Source organism: Theobroma umbraticum, unplaced genomic scaffold (assembly GCF_002168275.2).
Source record: "Theobroma umbraticum cultivar Fairchild unplaced genomic scaffold, ASM216827v3 scaffold_204.0, whole genome shotgun sequence".
In the NCBI taxonomy this organism is placed as follows: Eukaryota; Viridiplantae; Streptophyta; class Magnoliopsida; order Malvales; family Malvaceae; genus Theobroma; species Theobroma umbraticum.
Window position 1 is genome coordinate 3,730,368 of NW_018397267.1, and position 22,177 is coordinate 3,752,544.

Genomic DNA, 22,177 nt, shown 5'->3' on the forward strand with positions numbered 1-22,177 from the left:
GAAGAACTAGCCCAATCTTCTTAATCATCAGCTCAACTCAAGTCCCCAAAGGAGGATCGATCAACATCTAATGGAATAGCAAGTTATAACCCAAAGTTAAACAATGTATGCGTAGATGTTTGACCAAGTACTTTCTGTTGCTTCCAACGTCGTCGTTTGTTTACCATGGGCAGACGACTATGCTGTCCTAAATGTGATGTGTCATATGCATGAAGAGACGACAGACCACTGATTTATTCACTGCCCTTTCCCTGTGAGGATACGGTTTGCACTCTGCATCCATGTCGGAAGATATGATCGATAGAAACACACGAAACTTGGTGAGGTGATAATTGCATGATTTGAACAAAGACTCAGAGTAGACTAATTAGACGAGAGCAATTTGTTTTGAGTTGCATAAGTTTGTGGGCTATTTGATTGGAAGAAAGAAACAATGTCGTTTTCTGTTTGTCAAATCCCACGTTTCGCTGATGCATTGTCGCCCAATGAAACAAGGCCAAGCATGGCAGAAATGAGCATTTGGAGCCCTAAGCTCCAGGCAACCCGAGAAAAATTCACCAGTTATATCTCTAGAGCAAAAAAGGATAACAGGTAACAAAGATGGGAAGCCTTGTCACCGTACCACTAGCCCGAAAAATGGTAGAAATCCCTAGTTTGAAGAAGCAATTGACATTCCTGCAGCTTTTTCTACTAGTCTTGAAGGAAAATGTGACAATTTTTAATAGGTTAGTGTTTCCATCTATCTTTGAATTACCATTTCCAACCCAAAAATATATAAATCTAAACTTTTCCGGTCCAAATTTTAGAAAGTAAATTGCTCAAGGACTGTATAAAAATTTCTTCTAATATTGAATGCAAGTTGCAGTCAGAAATCAAAACCCTAACGAAATGAACTCAAACATTAAATTGTACTTACTGTTATACTTTATAATGAAAGTGAAACGACAATCACATACCATACCAGCTTTTATAAGTAATGAAAGTGAGAGACTGAAACCCAAAAGAACCAAGTTCAACCTGTCTGACAGCCTAGGCTTCTCAAATAAAAGCAATATCCGATAAACAAACTGATAGAAGTGCACTACCAAAAATTTCAGAATTAGAACCATTTTTAACTCTCTCCTTTATGAAATGGGAGAAATTACATAAACAAGTTGGGCCTTGATGCCTTGTAGGTTGTCTTCAGCTTCCTGGTAGGTGGCCTCACCTTCTTGAACACCAAGGGGAACTTGATTTTGGAGTTGTGGAACTGCTTGGTGCTATCCCTCTTGCATAGTTTAGCAGGGATGGTTGCAGTCTTGATAATCTGGATGCAAGGGAACCTGACCCTATGCCGAGAAGCCATCTCGTTGTACATCTGCTCAACAGCTCCATTCAAAGTAGTGTCACGGTATTCCTTGTACATGTTATGATAACCAGTACGACTTTGATAGCGAAGCCAAATACCATAATTCTTAATCTTGGTAGGATTCTTCTCAAAAATCTGCACAGAATCTAAATTAGACACAGGGCATTGAAAGAAAGCTGAAAAATGTATCAGAAATCAAGTTCCCTTTGGTGCATCAGATAATCAATATGCAATCACTATAATTTTTCTTTTTTAATAGAAGCCACCATACAGATAGTAAATGACTTTGGATCAACAAGCAAGGAAATGACAAGAAGTAAAGGTCGTAACTTGTTGCAGCATCTTCTTGTCAAAGATTTCAAACCAATTTAGATTCCAACAACTGCTTTCAAATTCAAAATCTTAAACATATAGCACAAAAAAATGAGCAATCAATAATTCAAAGCAATGACATTTACAAACAAAAGAAGAATATGCCTTCACAATATAAAGAACCAGAAATTCCATATTCAAAATTTATATTTGCTCAAAGCCTAAACAAATTTAGGCTTTTTCTTTACTATCTAACTTCCCTGTTTCTCACACAAGAAATTTACAGACAGCTGCTGATCAAACACAAATTCCCGTCTAAATTGCACAGAAACTAATTGTAGGCAAGTCACAAAAAATTTCTTCAGACACTAATCAAAATGACCCTAGCTTTAACAAAAATATTTAAACATACATACAAAAGGATACTTCTCCTATTCACATTTCAAAACATCATACCATAAGAAATTACTACGTATAGAGTGCACCATCAAATTATTACCTCATTGATGGCAAGGACTTGACCATTGCTCTTCTTAACCTTCTTCAGCTTCCTCAAGAAGTACCTGATGAATATTCATGGACAAACACCAAAGTCATAAACCTTCAACAACTTCAATCAAATGGGAATCAAATTAATCGCCCAAAAAATAATCACTAACCAGAACTTGGACTTGGCCCGAACCTCATTGGTGGCCCACAGCTTCATCCTGTAGATCTTGGGGTGCTCATCGCTCTCCGTTGGGAGAGCCCTCCCAACAACCTGGTACTGGTGATACTGCAACCATTAACAAAACCAAAATCAAAACTTTTTTTTTCTTGTACTAATTCAACATTAGCTTAAAGGAGTTACAACTCGCTTTGTTGCTAAGAAAACTCATTAAAACAATAGAAAATGAAGCTTTTTATCCCATATTTTACCAACCATTTCCAACGAGATGAAAAAGGAAAAGTTCGCATGGATCGAATCAAAACATAACAAACTAAAATTGTAATCAGAGGAGTAATTACAAAACTTTGAAACTAAAAGATGGAAATCGAGAGGCTAGGAGGGGGAAGATCTGAGAGAAGAGAATCGTTGGCCACTTACCCTGAAAGTAACCATTTCTGAGGAAAGAGAATATCTGAAGAAATTCGCAGCCCCCCCTCTCCCTTACTCTTTCGCTCAATGTAGGAGAAGAGGAATGTAGGGTTTTCTTTCCCTTATATACTAGCTCTTTGACAGATCAAAACCCTAGACTTCGCAAACGGGGCTGGGTCGGGTTGTCTTTAGTTGAGCAGGTGTCACTTATTTGTTCCGGGTCGGCACATTATATCTCGGTCCAAAATTATGTCAGTTTTGACCTTCTGGGTCTTATATGAAAGCCCATGGTGAAACTTATTTACATCCTTTTTCCATTTCGGCCCAAAATCGAACTGATATCAACCCAATGGTGAGCATTATATCTTTTCGTATCTTCAGCTTTGATCCAAAAAGAACTCTATGCAAATGGTTTTTTTTTTATCCGGGTACTTTATTACCTAATATGATTAAGTAAAATAAAGATATTCGATCCATAGATTCGAGTAGTAAAATTACTATCCACAGGTTCGAGTAGTGGTTTTACAAAATTTATTATCCGAATTTGATTATAAATAATATTTTTTAATATTAAATTTTAATTTTATATTTTTTTATTTATGAGTTCTTTATAATTAGTGTAATACTTGCTAAAGTTTATTACTAGTCCTAAATATGATTCTAACGTTAATTACTTTTTATAAACTTTAATTTATTAAATTAATTTTTATTAATAAATATATATATAAATTAATTTTAAATTTAATTTAATAAGATATTTAATGGATAAAAGTATTTAACAAGTAATGTCTAAAATATTTAAATACGAGTTCAAATAACAAATCAAATATTTAATTAGATATTTATAAAAATCGAATACTCTATTAAAAAATAAGATTCAAGATAAGATATCTCCTAAATAACAAATACCTTAACCATTGGCATTCCCATCCCATTGGTAAACTAAAAATTACCAAATAAAAATATGCATCATCGTGGAGATCAGCTAGATTAGGCATAATGTTGATTTTCATTTTCATTAGCCGTTGTTTAACCCTGTATTAACCAGGCGTTAAGAAATGTTACCTAGACCAATTAGAGACTGGGTTTGCTTCCAACTTCAAATTAAATGCTTGTAAGGATGAAGTCCCGATTTCAAGTAACTAGGGAGCGGAATCACAAGTTCTTTCAAATCAGTAAGCCACTCATAATAATGGCAAAAATTCCGAAGTACATACAACTATATGCATAAACATGAATACCCAATTCTGGGGGTTGGCTTTAATGAATACAACAAGAGTTTTTCTGAATAATTTTTCACAAATTACAACCACCAATCATTCTGGGATTCTTCACAAAATGTACAGCCACCTTATAGTCCACCTAGACCTCACCAGGCATAAGCTGCCTTTGTCACACCAAACGTGACAGCAATCATTGCGAGAACAGACTGCACAATTAGAATGGAGAGCACCGAAGAGGAAAAGATTTTAGTGAGCTACAATGGAGGCATTGATCCTCATTTCTCACAAACAAAAGAAACATCTATATTCAATTTCCAGAGAAACAGCTGGGGAATGAGCAGTCAAGATTAATGAAGCATGATGCACAAACCAGTGAAGCTATGCATCAAGTATTAATGTATAGAAATTACCACTCAGTTTCAAAAGGCAGTGATCATGTCAACCATACATGCCAATCCCTTTGGTTAGCTCAATAAGTAAAAGTGCAAAACAACATTATGTCTGCTAGCAGCACTGCTCATAATTGAATTTCTTAGAAATCAAGATAAGTTTAACAGATAAAACCCTTCTGACACAGTTATGAAACCTACTCCAAATAAAAAAAGTTGCATCAGTGCATGATCAGCAATGATGAAACATGATATTGAAAATCTTTTCGACAAAAAAAAAAACAGGCAAAAGAGACAAGCAAGGCACTGAAGCACAAGGGACTTATCTAGAGTAGACAATGAAGCAGCCAGAAAGAAAGCAGTGGCAAAAAGTAGTTCTATCGGCATTCATAGATGACAAAAGAACAACTTTAGCATCTTTTAAATCATGAAAACTGAACGTGTAACTTTACAGAATAAGTATTGGGTGGCAAATAGGGTAGTCCACTCAAACTGATGATGGAATGACATAGAAAAACAAGAGGACTTTTGCTTTAATTCACTTCCTTGTGAGTTTCCAAACATATTTTTAAAATGCAGACGCATCAGTATCAATCTCCAGTACAGTGGATAAAAAAGCAAGACAAGAACGGTACACAAAGAACCCATAGGCAAATAAGAAAAGAAATGATAAAAAATGAACACTTACAGCAATTGCACATGCAAGGTATCCCGCTTTTTCTCTATAATCCACTTGGACACAGAGTAGAATGAATGTTCCAATGTACCAGGGAATGCCACCAATGAAGAAGCCAAGGAAAAACCTACCCATGGCAACCAAAAAATTATAGTCAGTTAACAAGAAACTGATTTAAAAGATGGAATAAATTTGGACTGGCAACAAATGCTGGAGTTTTTGCTTCTCGAAATCCTAAAAGCAAGAACAAGAATCAAATACCAATTTGATCCAGTCCAATTTAGAGGTCCATTCCTCGAAAATTATTGCAGTAACACAGTGTATCTCTAATACCTATCTATTTTCCCATACATTGACATCTCAAGTTCTTAGAGCATGCATATCGTTCTTTATTCACATTTCCCACAACTCAAATAGGTTCTAATTTTCACTAAGTCTATCAAATAGGCAGTATTACCCTGAGATATGCATTTTTTGTACCTTTACTGATTGCGAATGACTACAATAGGGACAATAATTTCTGACTCAAATCTCATATAAGCAGACCCCAAAGGAATCAATATCTGACTCTTTCGCAGCCAGTCAGCTTACAAATGTCGATATTGACATCTAGATGACAAACATATTTATTACTTGACTGAAGCCAAAAAAAAAAAAAAACCAATTAATAAAAAACAAGTCATGGTTACATCAATATGTTTATCTGTCAGCATTCATAACAATCTATGCACAACAAAAAATCACTCTAAATGGCCATAAGAATCTATGGGAAAACCTACCCTCGTATTGTTATTAAACAATAACAAATACTAAAATCCAAAACTTACAATAACCAGCCCATTCCAAGACCACAAACAGGAAGGCGACGTTGCCTCAAAGGCGTTGCTTCTTCGACAGGATAACCTTCAATAACGTCAAATTCAACCAAAGATTCAGAAACTCAACTCCCTTTTAACGATCAATAACCCAATCAACGAAAACCAAAATAAATACCAGTAATAAAATCTCATTTATGGGAATATTTACCGATATAAGGAAAATTCTTAATATGTTTCATGTACCTGTAACCGTCTGGTAGCCGTGGACATAGGGGTTGGCGGAGCCCGGCGGAGGAACGGGCTGAGGGAAGCCAACAAACGGCTGAGGTGGTTGTAGAGGGAAAGGAGGGTAGTAGTTGGCGACGCCTTGAAACGTGCCGTATCGATATTGACTTTGAGGGTTGGAAGTTACGCCTCTATTTTTCCCTTCTTCGCTCATTTTTTTTTTCTCTTGGCCGTGAGGTTTCGAGTTGGTGGCGTTTCGTCTATTGACTCCTCCGCCGCGGTGAAAATTGTAAGCGGCAGAATGGTGGTTGATAGGCTAAAAAAATCGGCCGTGCTATTTTCGTTGGGAATTGGCGGTGTTTTGGCGGATTAAGAGCCGGCGACTAGAATTTGGTTTGGACCTGAATTCCGAATTCCTGGATTAGGGCTGGATTATTTTGGGCTTAAAAGGATTGGGCCAGATTGTTCTTTTTGGATTGGACTGGGTTTTGTTTCTCTCTTCTTTTCTTTGAGGGGTGAGGATGTGTGTTATATTAATGGTCTATACAAATATATGATAGTTTTGCTTCTGATAAAATCCTCACTAAAACTTACAAAAAAATGTGAAAAATATATAATGTTACGTAAAACCTTACAAAGAATGAGTTTATATTTGATGCATTTTCAGTATATAGTATGAATACATGAATCAAATATTATCACATTGTTAATAAATAAATTAAATTTTTTTAAAAAATAAATACTCATAAATATTTAAAAATATTTATTTTGAATGACTTAAATTTTTATTTTTACACATTTATGATATGATATTTTGTGATTAAGTCATAGTATACAAGTATTATAAACTGATAGTATATCAAATATAAACCCATAAAAAATATGACAAAAAAAAAAAGAGAAAAATATGATGTTATAGAATTATTAAATTGTGATCAAAATGCTTAGATATGCGCATATTGTATACTTAATATATGATGAAACTTATTCTATCTTGTATATATGAAGGGCAATTAGGCTTCAAATGAGTTAATCTAAACATGGATTAAGTCATCTAGTAATACGTAATTATTTTTCTTATTCTTTTTCCAACACATGGAACTTTCAATGTTGACCACGACCACCCCTCTTTCCTGAAATTTTCTTTCAAACGATTTGAAATTTTCTTTCAAACGATGCCAATATTGTAACCCCTTTCCACTGTTGCCAATACTGCCGAAAATAATAATGCAAATCCATATACATCCGGTCCACCAGAATCTTTCCTCATTCAGCATGAACAATCTCAGCAATTATAGGCAGCAGCCAGAGGAATGACCAACTTGAAAACTCCTGGCAGTACTACTCTTCTTGGTTACGTCTTGGACCGAGCAGCTTCGGGAACAAGAAACTAATGTTCTAGAAACAGGTCTTGCCAAAGTTACAGAATCGATAAAATGGTGCCGGACCCTTTCTGCATTTAATTTGGAAAAAAAAAAAACACTCGAGAACTGGAATTCTATTCTTTGAATAGAGAAATCTTATATTTATTATTAAATGATCTAAAAATATGGATTGGTTTTTAAGTTTTGATTCTATCGAATCCAATTAAATATAAGGCAAGGCAACGTTCATGTTATTAAGAGAATTGATTGGAGCATGATGGGAAAGGCAAACTCAATCCACTGCCCTCCATAGTTTTCATCTCTTTCTCTTTCTTCTCACGTGGTTGTCCCAAAGATAACGTGTTGTTTCAGCGGATTTCTGTTTTCAAAGATATGCTAGAAGATAATTACTATTTGCAGTCTGTATAATGAATCAGGGGGCAAAGAAACGAGAGATACGACCAATGTGCTATAAAACAGGAGAAGATTACATGTGTTGAATCAAAAATAAATGAAACCCTCCATTTAAAAATAAAAAAGAAACATAAAAGGCAAAATCAATTACCACGTTTGCTTGGCTGCTTTCTCTCTTCTTTTTTATATTTAATAAAAAGTCTAACCATGATTTAATTAAATTTTAGCCCAATTTAATTCAACGTTTTCTTTATTTTTTTAATATAAAATAATATCCCATACTTATTATTATTAAAAATATCGACGACGTACATCTTTTGTCGACCTGTTTCATCTTTTACCTTTTGTCTTTCAAATAATTAAAAAAAAAATGATGAAGTAACTTACGCAAAGGAACGATGTTGGAGAAATGTTTTTTAGAGAAAGGTCAATCTTTCATCTGATTGGCGTTGAGAGAAGGAAAAAAGGGGGTAGTCAATAGACCGACATTGACACGCAGGTGAAATTGTCATATTCATGCACATAAATCATCCTTTTTAGTGTCAAAATCTTCCTAGGAGGGCTACTTCTTTCTGTCTCATCGAAATGTCGAATAAGTTGTCAAGAAGCCAAGAACATAGCCACCACAAGGAAAAGGAGGGAAAATGCAAGTTTGGTTATTGGTGGAAGTTTATTAGTTTGACATACCAACAAAGACGGTCAAATTCTAATTTTTCCGGAATTAAGTAACAGAAGCAAGATGTTAAATCAGAGTCATTCCTAACGTCAGCAAATAATATTATATTCCTATGATACGAATAATGTGATGTCATGCTAATTTTTTTTACGAATATAAAAAAATTGGATTAGGAAGATGAATGCTAAGTTACAAGAGAGAAATACTAAAAAGTAAGATTCACTTCAACTAATACTCTTATCTGATTATGGAAAATCCTAATTAGATTTTAAATTATAATTATAAGTCCAAATGCACAAAATTCTTCTCTTAAGGAACGAATTAAAAAAAAAAGATAATAAACTTTGAGAGGATATAAAGCTAAATCAGGTGCTATGCCTATAAATATATATATCTTGATTAATGACTTAATCAAAAAGCAATATCACGTTCACAAATTTTTACTTTTATTTTAAATAATTAGCAAACACTAAATGCCGGGCAAGTGTAAGTGTTTTGGTATAATAAAAAATATTATTTATTTTATCTTAAAAGGATTTTGAATATACACATGCATGGACAGCGACCCGTTGGCCGTACGTAATGAGCATTAGGGAATGAGTTTGAGTATAAAGACAATTAGACTTCCCTAAACAGAGTGGCAGTTCAAAACTTTTGAGTTGTGCCCAGTATTAGGTTTATATTAATTAGGATATCTTAGAAAATAATTCAAAACTTTTGGTACCCTGCCTGCAACGGGGTACGCATGAGGCATATATGTCAGCCAGTGAATAGTGATTGGGTTCTCCGCCATATACGGTTGACCATGCACAATTCCATCTAGATGATTTTCGTTTTGATTTGCTAGCACAATCTGCCATGCTGTATGTTGTAGGGGTAGCATGTTTTTATCTCTGAGCTTTCTTGGATTCTCCGGCTTCTGCTCAAAAGTGACGGAGCCCACGAGCTTCTGACAGAATGGCTCAATTTGCAGCTCTGCCTGAAGAATTTAAGTGGGCCAAAATGTTGAGAACATTAATTATTTTCGGTCAAAGCACAAATGAAAAAAAAAAAAAAAACCCCACAGCATAATAACAACAGGTTCCAAAGCTATCAGTTTTCTTACGGCCTCGGGGTCGTTGGAAAAATCGCATTAGTGAAACAGCTCTTCTCGCAGGGAACATCTGTGATCTCAATGCGTCACACATGCATCAAATCTTAGATTAGCCATTCAACCCAATCTGGTCATACACAATTACAACTTTTTTGACCCATTGGCTGCAATTTTTGGCTTTGCTTCGAGTGCCATTTGCAAGATTTGAATCTCCACACAGGTACTAGTTTGCACCAGGAAATTAGGCAGGTCCAGGTAGCCGTTATTGTTGATTGTTGGTTGAGCTAACAATATTTTACTTGGTAACCAATAAATAAAAAGGTAAAATGCTATGGTCTATGCATCCGTTTGGAGTTAGGACAAAATGGAGGGATAATTTTTAAGATGCCTGTCATTTTCCATTTTATTACAACTAGATGATTGAAAGTGGCAGCTCTCCTTTTTTTTTTCCTTTTGCTATTTTGATTCCAAAATTTTTAGAGCACTCACGAGAGAAAAGAAATAATGGTGGTGGACACAAGTACATATACTTGATTGATTTTACTCGATGGGAGATGCTAAGTATATTTTAGTACAAACATTGCCGCGCCTTGGGCATATTTGACCTCTTGTTGCCTTTTTTGTTTTTTCGTTTTTTCTATTTTTGTGTTTTTTGATATTTGGTATTAATATTTATAATTAAATACTAGTATTATTTGCTATAATGGTATGCATGCTAGCATTCGTTGTCAACAATGAAATAACAGATAATTAAACATGTACTATGTGACAATGCATGACGCAATTCCAATGAAAGCACACCAAAGATAATACTTTTTCACCTTTTTAAACTTATGGTACATAAAATTTATAGTATAACACCTTCAATTATTTTCCTTTTTTTTTTCCATGATTTTTTGAGTGTTGGATGGCGAAAATAAGCAAGACTTATCTTATCATTACGGTTGAAACTTGAGAGACTCTGATTGAGACCTTAAAAGTAGGTATGGAATGCCATATTTAGCTACATTTCAAAACACAATGTGAAACAAATTCAAAAGTTAATGCAAAAACAAGTTGAAACTCACAAAAGTCCCGCAGCTTAAACGAGTAATGAGTAATGACGCGACATTAGCTAAGTATCTTTGCTATGATGCCGCCGTCCCATCGAATTCTTAGGCGAAAATTTTCAAAGCCAATATGAAATTTGCCTACTAACAATGATGCAATGGATGAATCAATTTCTAACCAAGAAGGTTAGGGATTATTTTTTTTTCCAAAAATTTCCTATTTAAAGATAATGATCACATGCCTCAATTATTTGAGTTGTCAATTTCCAACCAAACCCACATGACGCATAAATTTGTTGTTACTAATATGTTTTTTTAGTAGGATTATCCTTTATATTAGCTAGTACATTCTATTATTTTAAATATATCTTTTTGTACGTATCCATCCAAATGACTCGAATTAAATATATTGCTATGAACCGCTTATCTTAACTCACTCTCTTCACTCACTACTCAAACCATGATTAATTGAAAATAGAATCAAATTCCATGAAACAATGTAACAGTGAGAGACAAAGGACAATCTGATTGAAATTTTGAGGTAAATTTTTATTTGAAGCCTAAAACAAACACCAACCCAATTAACCCCCAATCAATGTCTCCAACACAATTTTTTTTTCCTTTAAAAGAATATATCTGAAGCGTTCATCAACTTCTCTGTACACGTACCCCACACACACAAAGAATCATTAACGAGAACAATGTTTGACTGTTCCACCCCTTGAAGAACGCGAGAAACAACGACAATCCCAGCAGGGCACCAAGCCCGGGAGAAAAGAGAACAGGGGAACAAAAGAAGGGCATTTAGGTCAATTAACAGAGAGATTAGGATAGCGTGCGCACCGCCGAGAGAGGAAAACCTTGCACCCGTCTTTCGGACAAATGGTAGGACAATACATGATTTCATCACAGCCGTCAGTCCGGTGCCTCTTGAAATCCAGCAACGTAGCGAACATGGCAATGAAAAGAACCAGATGATTCAAGGCGTACCTTTGGCCCACACACTGGTGTGGTCCAGCCCCGAACGCCAGGTAGTTCCGCTTGAAAATCACGTCCTCTTGCCTCTCCTCCGAGAACCGCTCCGGTTCGAACCGGTCGGCCTCCGTAAACCCTTGGAATGACGACTCATAAACCGATGGGAAAACAATCGTGCCCTTGGGAATCGTGTACGATTCGGTCAACCGGAAGTCCTCCATCGCAATGTGCGGCACTAACGTCGCCGGCGCCCGATATCTCACCACCTCACGCGCCACCGCTTGCGTGTACTTCATTTCCCTCACTTGCTCGGCGCTTATTAAAACATCCGATTCCGGCGACCATATCCTCGAAACTTCCTCCCGAACTTTTCGAAGAACATCGGGGTGCGAGTCGAGGAGCGTCACCGCCCACAGAAGCGACGACGTGGAGGCATCTTGTGCGGCGAAGAGGAAGTCGAAGAGGTAACTGCCGATTTCTTGGTCGGCAGAGCGAGGCGGCACGGCTTTTGACTCTCTGATTTCTCTAACGGTTTCTTGCATCCAATAATCGATTAAACAAGAAGGCTCGTCTCCTTGGAACATTCTCTCTTTACTTTGAGCAGCGCAATCAGTAAGGGTTTTGACCAAGCGCTCAACTGCCAGCCTGGCGTTTCGGAACGCGAAACCGGGGAGATCAAACGGGAGCTTCATTAAACCAGTGTTGAAAAAATTATAATCGTCCCTGAATTTCTCGCGAGATTCACGAGACAAATACCTGCCAACGAAAACGGTTTGAGAAGTTTCTAGATTCATGTCGCGAACTAAAAGGCGGAGAGAAATCGGCTCCACCGGCGATTCCGAGGAAAGACGCTCCCATGATTTTAAGTGTTTGAGAATGATGATCTGCTGCAACGTGGTGTAGGTTGAGAGTGCTCTGGGAGTGAAGTTAGGAGCGATCTGACGGCGGAGATCTTTATGATCCTGTCCGAACATATAGATCAAGTTATGTTCGCCAAAGAGTTTTTTACCAAAAGGATGTCCCACAAGTAAAAATGCATCGGGTCGGACGTTGGCGAAGATAAGGTGAGAGAGTTCAGTGCTTCGGATAAAGACGATGAATCGGCCGACGACATAATTAATGGAAAATCCAACGGAAGCTGCTAACTCAGCTTGAAGCTCCCAGAATCTTGTCGGCTTTCTGATCAATGAGATTGCGTTGCCCACGAAGGGAAGGATGATGTTTGGACCAGGGGCATTTCGTTTCTTTCGCAAGTAAGAGATCTGTTCCAAGAAAAGCACAAGAACGAAAAAGGTGACCAAATATGGAGTTAAAGGAGAAAGAAAGGATAGAAAAGAACTCATTTTTCCTTTTCTTTTTAAAGTTTCGGTTTGAGAGGAAACTGATGGAGGAAGAAGGGTTTAAATAGAGGGTGAAGAAGGGAAGTGGCAGTCAAAGGAGAAAGAGAGAGGTTTATGGGTTTGAAGTTTCAATTCAAGAGAGTCAGGTGACTGAAGCACAACCCAACGAGCTTCATGTAAAATGCTGTTTTACACATTTTACTTAACTTTGTACGGAGCGAGTGGATCAGGGGAGGCGGGGAGGAAGAGAGAGCAAGCGCAGCACCTACGGGGGACGAGAAGAGGATAGGGAGGTTTGTGGGGTGGATAAATAGGACGGCGGATGAAAGGGAATAGCGGTCCAGCTGGTAAAAGGTAGGAGGTGAAGTAGCATAGTCAGCGTATGTCGATTAAGACAAACTAGAAGGGTTTCTTTTTTTTTTTTCTCCCCCTTTTTCTAGAAGAAGAAAATAGAAAATCGGCTTTTCCATGTTCTCATCTGAGAGTTGAAGGTTCTGGGTTTTTTTTTTTTTGTTACTTGTGCCAAACTTATGCATGAAATTTTTGATGAGCTACTAGAAAGCGCAAGTTGGAGTTCTCCCTTTTGAATCATATACGTATAATCTACTAATATTTCCACACTTACCTTTAGGCAGGACCTGATGAATTAGTTGTGGTCTTAATCTTATAAATGGTTGGTTAGGTGTAGGACACAGGGCGCCAGGCACCATCTTTGCAAGAGCTATGAATAAGAGGCTTCGGCGTCCCCTCCTAGGCAAGGTTACAGATTATCGTTTTTTCACATTTTTAATATGAAAATATGTTTATTAATCATATTTATTTAAATTTATATTTATTTTTCATGAAAAGTTTCATGTTCCTGAAAAATTGAGTATGTTTTTATATCAATACAAATAAATTTATCTATTAAGTGAAAAAAATTTATTTATAAATTTAAAATTCATCTCATTCTTTAATGATGTAAAATTTTTAATAATTACACATAAAACTTAATTAAACTTACAGTTTAACCTTTATTATTCTATTTATTGAGTTTTTGCCCTTTAAAATAATCATGTAAACTAGTTAAGAAATAAATATTTTTCAAATATAGGGGTATGTTACTCTTCTAAGTAAAACTTTTGAGATCTAGAATTTGAGCTGGGCAGTATAAAATCATAATGTAAATCAACCATTGGATTGAATTGTTATACCCTTTCAATGAAAAATCAATGTCCAAAATGAGGGATGTTTAAAAAATCTTGATTCAATATGTATTTTTTAATATTTTTGAAATAAATAAAATAGTTTATTCACAATAATTGTTAAAATTAATCAAAAGAATTGAAAAATTAAAAAAAAAATATTGTCATTGAGATATATTTTAGGTATTTTTTCATTGTAAGATATTTTAATTTGAAAATTGTTTGGTCAAATCTTTATAGACCTATATAGCTCAATCTATTACTATGCCATATCTAATACACCAGCAGGTAGGGGGACAGGTTTTTGAAGCTCTATTAGGCGCCGTTTCACAAGTATGAAAATATTTTATGATAAAGTTTTTCAAATATTTTTTCATGTTTAAAATGAGTAAAATATGATTGTTTTTTAATAAATGGGTTTAAATATTTCAAAAATAAAATAGAGACTCTATGCTTTGTACTCTTTTTCTCTCATTTGTCAAATTAACTCATCCCCCGTGTGTCTTCACAAACATCGACGGTATATTATCTCCGTCAACAACCGCCGGTGAAACCCAATTTCGTCTATGCCCTTTCGACCTCCTTCTCCTTGTCCGAATTTTATTGTATCTGTTTCTCCGTCTTACCTATATATGGCTATATAACTCGGCCTATAAATGCCCCATTTTTATATAGCTATTGGGTCAACCTATGTCCCTTCGGGAACATTTAATAAAAGTATAGCTCAACCTGCTGCTATTCCCTATCACATACCAGCAAGTAGGGAAAAGGGTTATGCACTCTGCATTTACTTAGCTCAACATAAGATTTCCATTTTGGGAAGCATGAAAATATTTTTTTGAAAAAAAAAAATCGAACTTTTTTTCTGGTGTAAAAGGAAAAAAATAATAAGCAAATCTAGTTGCCCTTGTCCTTTCTCTGTTTCTCCATCAACTGGTTAGATGAATTCCCCAACAGGAGCAGATTAGAGGGCTATGGAAATGGAAAACAATGAGGAAGTGCACAGGGAAGCAGGTGAAAGTAACGAAAATGAAATTCAATGGTAGACCTAAGCAGCTGAGCATAAAAAAGGGGCCACGTGATTTTAATGAAGTAAATTAAACCGTATCCTGGAAGCAACTCTACTGATGCCCACTAAAGAATGGGTACGAGACGACTTGGTGAGTCCATGAAACAATGCAGATTCAAACTGTAAACTGCTAAAAAAGCAATATTTATCTACAAATGGTTTTTAGTATTAATCAATTGCTTTGAAACAAGCATCGGATGACCCATACAGAACTAACAACTGACACTGTTTGCATTTGCTGTATTTCAATTTGAAAAGAGTTTATCTGAAACAGTTCAAGGGACACAAAGGGATACAGGTAGGAAAACCGCACAAAAGTCTCTATGATGAGCCAATAAGGCTTTGCAAAAATTAATATGAAGCTTACCAATACGACCAATTTTCATCCCAGAACGAGCAAGTGCCAAAAGAGCAGACTGGGCACCTGGACCAGGTGTTTTAGTCTTGTTACAACCAGTAGCTCGGAGCTTAATATAAAGAGCAGTAATGCCTAGTTCCTGGTTCGAAACAACAAAATTAATAGTGTATTTTGCAACAACAAAAAAAAAAAAAGGGAAATAATGAACAACTTGAACAACAGTATGCTAAGCTAAGGTGATTTAAGCCAGAATTAAAACAAAAGAAGCTAAAATGAAAATAGTTTTGACACCCATGGTTTTTCACATCATTACATAAAAAATATATATATGAAAGAAGCAATAGTAAACTAGGAGCAACATACCCATATTGAGTTGCAGATCAACGTCAGAAAAAGATAATAACCTTGTATCTTTGAGAAACATCCTGTGCAGCAAGCATGGCAGCATATGGTGAAGACACATCTCTATCAGCTTTCACTTTCATTCCACCTGTTTTAACAAAGTGTAAACGATGTGGATACCTTATACTACATTCCCATAGTAGATTTAATGAGAATACATTAATTAAACCTCAAAAAGGGAGGGAATTCTTACCAGTTATAGGAACCATAGTTTCTCTTCCAGACAGATCAGTCACATGCTGCATTTCAAACAAAACGACAATTCGATTAAGACATGGATTCAGAAACTACTAAAAGAACCCAAATTGCTATTTGGTATACTTACAATGAAAGTGTCATTAAATGATGCAAAAATGTGGGCGACACCGAAAACATGTTCTCCCTCTCTTACAGCAGGTCCAAGTGTCAACTTTTCTTCCTTTGGTTCACTAGTTTTTCACCAAGACTGTAAAAACCCAACTCACAAATCAACCAACTTTAGATTCAATACATTTTTCCCACACATTACCAGAATTAAACCAATCAACTACAACACATAATTAACAATTAAAGGCTAGCTTTTGAAGCATTGACGCAAAATTACATATAAGTAGAAATAAGCATGATTATTTAAGCTCCGGAAAAATAAGACGTTGCAGAAAGAAGTGAAATTTGGGATGGATTAGGAAGGATCGCTCACCATGGCAGATAGACGAAGACAATGAGAGAGCTAGTGTTTCGGAAGGCTCTTTCCCTACTTTCTATTTGCAGTAAAAATCCGCGGTAAACCCTAAGGAAAGGGGAGCTCAAAATTAGCTTAATTACCTATTACACAAGAAGTGGGTTAGTGTTTTAAAATGAAGGTGGAACAATGGTCCCTTTGATTTATGTTAAACAGTTGAAGCTGCCTCGGAATAGCTCTTCACAAATTACCTTCAGTATAACAATTTATTGATGGGTCTCATTTCTTTATTCTTTTCCTTTTGTCTATAGGAAAATTCTCAAAAGGTTTTTTCGTCTGGGCAAAAAAAATTATTTCAAGGCCAATAATCCACATTTACATGGATAATAATCTAGACTATATGCATATAAAGATCAATTATGTTTAGTGCTTCAAAGAATTAGTATCTCATATGATATAATTGACATCATATACAAATTTACCTAAAAGGACATACTAAAAAAACTACATTCAATATCTAATTCAAGCATGATAGGAGTTGTCATGATGTAGATGGTTGTATTCAGGATTCTCCTGGCCAATAAGTAGGCACATTAACATTTCTCTGTAATGAACTTGAGTGATGTTATACAATCTACAAAAGGAAATATAACAAAACCTTCCCATGAGTAGTGCTGATCCAAGCAAAGTTTTGAGTATGATAAAGAAAAATGCAAAGGCATCTATACCATATCATATCTTGCATTTAATTAGAGGATGACCTCAAGTACAACCAAAGAACTTCTGAAAGTATAACTCTCATTCATCCAAGGTAAATAAACTGCTGTGTTTTGTCTTATAGGCTCATGTTACAATCAGTTCTACCAGTCAAAAAACGCATACAAAAGTTGTATGTGGGTACATTTACTCTTCCAATTTTGTAAAGGATAAATGTGTGAAGGGTGAAAAAAATTGAATAAAAGATTCAGAAAGAAAAGGAAATGAATATTTTATGACTTTAACTAAGGAAACAAACTGGGGCTTGAGTAAAAATGATTGCAGATGTTATGCCGATATAAGTCCTATATAGCCAGCTAATAAGGCCAACACACAGGATACAATGTATGCAACGGCAACAATCATTGGTTCTTTGAGCCCCAATAATTCCAGATGATGATGGAAAGGTGCCATTCTAAACAGACGGCGCCCACTTCCTCGCAAGTGCTTTGTTGTTTTGAAGTATAACACCTAACAGATATACAGTGTCAGTTATAATGCCAGAGAAAGTGGCATGCAGTCTAAAGAACACTTTTATCATATGCAAACTTGGAAAGATGAACAGATAAACCCAAACTACTTTAAGTAAATATCTTATTTATGACTCAGAATCAAAGGAAAACAAAAGCATGGGCAACCATTAGGCAAAATGTTAAGAGGGTAACTGAGGCCACCTTAATAAAATGTAGATGGAAGAAATACTCATCATTGATTGATTATTACAAGAAGTGACTGAACGTAACATATCATGATGAAAACTTTGATGCATTTGCATTAGCTAGTTTTCCACCAAAATTGCAGAAGAATAAGACATGTAACTGACATAGCACACCTGCATAATAACCGATGATGCCTCCAAAACAAAGAAACCCGATGAAATGAATAAGGGAAAGAACATTCCGGTACAAGCAGCCATTGCAGCTAATGCACCACCAAGGGCCAAGGATCCAGTATCACCCATAAATACAGATGCCTTATACCGGTTGTGCAAAAGAAAACCAACACAGGCCCCCGCCATTGATGCTCCAAATATAGCAAGTTCTAATTAGGATAGAAAATTTACATTAACTCATTTAGTGTTGAAAAAGAATGCAGTAAAGGACAGTATGGTCATACTTAAAATAGCATAAAAGAAGATTCACAATTACAGCTTTCAACATTATAATCATATTTTAGTGTTTCACCAAGATGGATGAACTGGCCACTGCAACAATAACATTTTAATCTTATGATAAGAAGGAAAAACAATTGAAGAGGTGAAAAAACTGCAAAAAATTTCCAACGGTAAGCTTTAAAATACTGTCTTCCACATGTCATCCAGATGATGTAACTGGAAAGTGCCATCATATAAATTGCCTTCTCATTTAAGGGGATTAAATCTGAAGTTTTGAGGAAATATGCTTCAATATTGGTCTTCAAACACAAATGAGTTAGAGAGTTAATGCATTTATGCAGATAAAAAACTTAAGTAAGAATACAAGGAGTGACAACAAATAGTTTCCCCAAATAACAGCATCTTCCTGTCAACGATAAAGAACTCAAAATCTGACCAATGTTTCACTGTCCCACATATTTTTGGCACTTTCAACAAATCAAACAACTACTTTCCCAAATCAAATAGAAAGGTAAACACACAACAAAAATGTATGTGGGATCTACAAAGCTATGTGACATTCCAGAGAATAGAAAAAACTTCCCACCTTTCCTCCAACTATATTGCTTGTTCAAAAGAAATATATACTAACCAGGGCATATTGGAAGCACTGCAATTGACATTCCAATGAAAGCTAATGCAGCAGTTCCTCCAGCCAGACCATCAAGACCATCTGTTAAGTTAACCCCATTTCCCATGGAAACAAAACAAAATGAAGTCAACAATAGGTAAAATTTTCCCAAGTAAATGATGCCCATTGGTGCAGGTAGAGGAACCAACATTTTCCTGCATGAAAATGTTATAAAATGATCTGAGTGAAAACCAAAATCATAATTTGGGCAAGAAGGATAATAACAACCAGTATAATCTTTAAACAATAGACATAAGTGGGAATTGAAGCAATGGGAGAAGAAATGTGAAAGACCAAGTGGCAGTTTTATTAATCAGGCAAGCATTCATTAAAGACCAAGGGGTTGATTGACAAGAAAGAAGGTGTCTATATATTTTAAAACTGTGTTCCAGTGTCCAATAGGAAGACAATAAGGGACAAGTGAGCTGATGTTGCCAATTTATTCTATTTAAGTAGCTGGTATTTCCTCTTTTCATTAAGTTCCAGCTTCCCTCACTAACATACTCACATCGATATTCATTAACCCAAGTGCTACAATTCTCCCAAATAGTTCTTATAATGATATTCTTCTTCAAAGGGTTATCTGCGTTTTCAAAATTGTCTGGAGTACAATAAGAAAGAAAAAAGCTTATTATCTAAGATATAAAAAAGAATGGATTCTATAACATGCTTTTCCATCAAAGAACTTCAATAATATTGATAAAATCTAAATTTTTCAAATGGAAAGTTAAGGAAAGTTGGTATTTTGTCATGATTTTTACGCCATAAGAATAGATATGTGAGTTACCATCACATAAATGTTGATCAGATTAGTTACAAGAAGATATACATGCCATAGGGTGAGGATAAACTTGCAGCGTCCAACCAAAATGAAAACCAAATCCCTACAGTTGCCTGTAATGACAAATAGTTCAAATTAGTCCAATAACTGGGGTAACAGTGAGCTCCTAAAATGACAAGGACAAAGCATATACAATTAAAGAAAGAGCTACCTCCAAAAATAGTCTTAACCACGGAGATAAGCCACTGTTGTGTTGCTTGATGAAACTTAAGACGTCATCAAGTAGCCCAATTGCAGCAAATGCTAAGGTTGCTGCTGCAGCGGCAGAAACTTCAATAGAAGAAAAACCAGTTACGAATTTTGCAACAGATAGACCAGCTGGAATAAAAAACAGTCCACCCATCGTTGGGGTTCTCTTCTTTCTGGAATGTCTAGCAGGTCCTTCTTTCCTAATTATTTGGAGGAACTTAAGACCTTTAAGCAACGGGACACAAACATAACCTGCACATGCCGCTAAAATCAAAGATATGAAAAATGGGGAGGTCAAATAGAATGGCGCCAAGGGTAGCCTGACAATTTTCCATCCGCACCAATCCACAAGTAAAAGAACCATTGTCAGGAAGATTACAAGAGCCAAGTTGATTAACAGCCCAAGATATATCCTGCGATTGTTTTGAGCAATATATCAACAAAAGCCTTGAAAAGAAGATGAATTCATAAAGACTGCCAATAATTAATTAGTTTTCATTCAGCCAAATACAAATATTGGAAGCCCCGTGAGTCGGCAAATTACTAATAGAGCAGCAAACTTGCCTGTGTCTTCGTTGGCCTCTTCCAATCAAAGCAAGCCGATGGGTAGTCATGGTTATGGCATCATCAGTCGAGACTTTGACAGAAGGCAAATCCACCTCACTCAAAGGGCTTAATACAATTTCCCCATCGCTGTCTTCCCCATCACTTGATGAAGAAAACATATACGCTGCCACGGAATCGTCAACCACCCAGTCATCGAACGAAGAAATTCCCACCGAGTCCTTCAAAAAAACAACAAAATGCATTTCAGAAACCATATTGGAAATTATTAAATTTAGACAAAGAACAACAATGATGTTACTTACATCATCGGTGGCATTAATTTGAAGGACGTCGCGTCGAGATCGTTTCCATCGCTTCCGTACAATTTCTGATCGTTTTAAGTGTAACTTGAGAGGCGAGTAGAAGCTGGAAGCAGCAGCACCGCGAAGCCGAGAAGAGGACAGGAACCGGGGGCGAGATAAAACGGGGACAGAGCTGTGTCGTTTTGGGGATGGAGAGAGTCCCGAAGAAAAGAAATACTGTAGATTCAAAGAAAAGGAATGGGATAGCATGACTGTTTAGAACAAAAGCAAAAAATAAGATCAAAAATTCATTTGATGGAGATATCAGAGGCCATTCGACAACGATAATTTCGAGATTTCGAGTGAAAAACTGAAAATGGTGGCGGCAAGGAAAGCCAGGAGCTGTTTTTGTTCCAAAACAAAACCAAACAATAAAATAAAAGGAAACTTTGAAAATACCGGAAGAAACGTTGAGATTCGGCGGCTGTCTGGGTTTCGGAAGGGACGCGCCCACTGAGAGCGTGAAGCGGTCATTAAAAATCTGTGGATTTCAAGTGGGCTGGATTAAGATTGGATATCGTTTGATAAGCTATGATAGATTTGACCGAAGAAGAACACAACCAAGCCCAATCTTTGTAATTAGAAACATTTTAAAATATTTAAAAGACAAACAGTTTTGGTAATTGATGAATATTTAAAAGAAAATTTTGAATTTGAAATAATCAAAAAAATAGTGCATAGTTTAATAAATAAAATAAAATTGTCCTTTGGGACCAGAAAAAAAAAGAAGATAATTTATTAAATATAAAAAAATTAGGCATAAGATTTGCACTCAGTTTCCTCGTAGAGGAAAGAAGCAACAAAAAGATGTATAAATAATGTTCAATTGGGTTCCCTGTCCTAGTCTTTTTGTTGAATGATTTTTTGTTTATGTCCGTACGTATATATGGGGAATCATTGAATTTTAAATTACACAGCAAAAAGTAAAGCTTTTGTTCTCATTCTATGAAATGAATTTTAAATTACACAGCAAAAAGTGAAGCTTTTGTTCTCATTCCATAGAATGAAACAGTCATCCCCTTCCCAAAATTCAAAGTTAAAGAGG

General features: G+C 35.9%; 5 protein-coding genes across 7 annotated transcripts; all 5 read right to left on the bottom strand.

The window, feature by feature from the left end:
• Window positions 1-937: 937 nt before the first annotated feature.
• Window positions 938-2,880, bottom strand: LOC110424234 (Ribosomal protein L18ae/LX family protein). Its single transcript, XM_021438773.2, has 4 exons — window positions 2,748-2,880; window positions 2,320-2,435; window positions 2,160-2,223; window positions 938-1,483 (listed from the first exon to the last, which is right to left on the bottom strand). Exons 1-4 carry the CDS (start codon window positions 2,760-2,762, stop codon window positions 1,142-1,144), a joined length of 537 nt encoding a protein of 178 aa, XP_021294448.1. The 5' UTR covers window positions 2,763-2,880; the 3' UTR covers window positions 938-1,141.
• Window positions 2,881-3,881: 1,001 nt separating this feature from the next.
• Window positions 3,882-6,450, bottom strand: LOC110424235 (large ribosomal subunit protein eL20z-like). Its single transcript, XM_021438774.2, has 4 exons — window positions 6,088-6,450; window positions 5,854-5,929; window positions 5,039-5,153; window positions 3,882-4,167 (listed from the first exon to the last, which is right to left on the bottom strand). The coding sequence occupies exons 1-4, from the start codon at window positions 6,281-6,283 to the stop codon at window positions 4,108-4,110; spliced, it is 447 nt and encodes a 148-aa protein (XP_021294449.1). The 5' UTR covers window positions 6,284-6,450; the 3' UTR covers window positions 3,882-4,107.
• A 4,731-nt stretch (window positions 6,451-11,181) lies between these two features.
• LOC110424093 (cytochrome P450 710A1-like) lies at window positions 11,182-13,588 on the bottom strand. The gene has a single exon (XM_021438594.1). It carries the CDS (start codon window positions 12,981-12,983, stop codon window positions 11,475-11,477), a length of 1,509 nt encoding a protein of 502 aa, XP_021294269.1. The 5' UTR covers window positions 12,984-13,588; the 3' UTR covers window positions 11,182-11,474.
• Window positions 13,589-14,779: 1,191 nt separating this feature from the next.
• Window positions 14,780-17,299, bottom strand: LOC110423661 (small ribosomal subunit protein uS11z-like). 2 transcript variants are annotated; one of them, XM_021437943.1, is made up of 6 exons: window positions 16,673-17,299; window positions 16,319-16,438; window positions 16,187-16,232; window positions 15,996-16,081; window positions 15,601-15,730; window positions 14,780-14,906 (listed from the first exon to the last, which is right to left on the bottom strand). In XM_021437943.1, exons 3-6 carry the CDS (start codon window positions 16,200-16,202, stop codon window positions 14,848-14,850), a joined length of 291 nt encoding a protein of 96 aa, XP_021293618.1. In that variant the 5' UTR covers window positions 16,203-16,232; window positions 16,319-16,438; window positions 16,673-17,299; the 3' UTR covers window positions 14,780-14,847. The 2 variants fall into 2 exon arrangements, with proteins under 2 accessions (XP_021293618.1, XP_021293616.1); XM_021437941.1 differs by lacking the exon at window positions 14,780-14,906 and having other exon boundaries at window positions 15,265-15,730.
• Window positions 17,300-17,435: 136 nt separating this feature from the next.
• On the bottom strand, window positions 17,436-22,133 carry TRANS11 (translocase 11). Of its 2 annotated transcripts, XM_021437938.2 has the most exons (8): window positions 21,532-22,133; window positions 21,094-21,309; window positions 20,789-21,009; window positions 20,187-20,637; window positions 20,024-20,088; window positions 19,156-19,349; window positions 18,243-18,451; window positions 17,436-17,881 (listed from the first exon to the last, which is right to left on the bottom strand). In XM_021437938.2, exons 1-8 carry the CDS (start codon window positions 21,604-21,606, stop codon window positions 17,699-17,701), a joined length of 1,614 nt encoding a protein of 537 aa, XP_021293613.1. In that variant the 5' UTR covers window positions 21,607-22,133; the 3' UTR covers window positions 17,436-17,698. The 2 variants fall into 2 exon arrangements, with proteins under 2 accessions (XP_021293613.1, XP_089640922.1); XM_089784796.1 differs by lacking the exon at window positions 21,532-22,133 and having other exon boundaries at window positions 21,094-21,499.
• Between the last annotated feature and the right edge of the window lie 44 nt (window positions 22,134-22,177).

Coding starts and splice junctions, on each gene's coding strand:
- TRANS11 (XM_021437938.2), bottom strand. CDS start 21,606: ATGACCGCTTCACGCTCTCAGTGGGCGCGTCCCTTCCGAAACCCAGAC. Junction 20,089..20,186: donor GGTTAAGACTATTTTTGGAG/GTAGCTCTTTCT, acceptor TTGTCATTACAG/GCAACTGTAGGGATTTGGTT. Junction 19,350..20,023: donor TTATCCTCACCCTATGGCAT/GTATATCTTCTT, acceptor ATTTTCATGCAG/GAAAATGTTGGTTCCTCTAC.
- LOC110424234 (XM_021438773.2), bottom strand. Junction 2,224..2,319: donor CGGGCCAAGTCCAAGTTCTG/GTTAGTGATTAT, acceptor AATATTCATCAG/GTACTTCTTGAGGAAGCTGA. Junction 1,484..2,159: donor AAGTCCTTGCCATCAATGAG/GTAATAATTTGA, acceptor GATTCTGTGCAG/ATTTTTGAGAAGAATCCTAC.
- LOC110424093 (XM_021438594.1), bottom strand. CDS start 12,983: ATGAGTTCTTTTCTATCCTTTCTTTCTCCTTTAACTCCATATTTGGTC.
- LOC110424235 (XM_021438774.2), bottom strand. CDS start 6,283: ATGAGCGAAGAAGGGAAAAATAGAGGCGTAACTTCCAACCCTCAAAGT. Junction 5,930..6,087: donor CGGCTACCAGACGGTTACAG/GTACATGAAACA, acceptor ACGTTATTGAAG/GTTATCCTGTCGAAGAAGCA. Junction 4,168..5,038: donor ACCTTGCATGTGCAATTGCT/GTAAGTGTTCAT, acceptor CTAATTGTGCAG/TCTGTTCTCGCAATGATTGC.
- LOC110423661 (XM_021437941.1), bottom strand. Junction 15,731..15,995: donor ATGTTTCTCAAAGATACAAG/GTTATTATCTTT, acceptor GTTTCGAACCAG/GAACTAGGCATTACTGCTCT.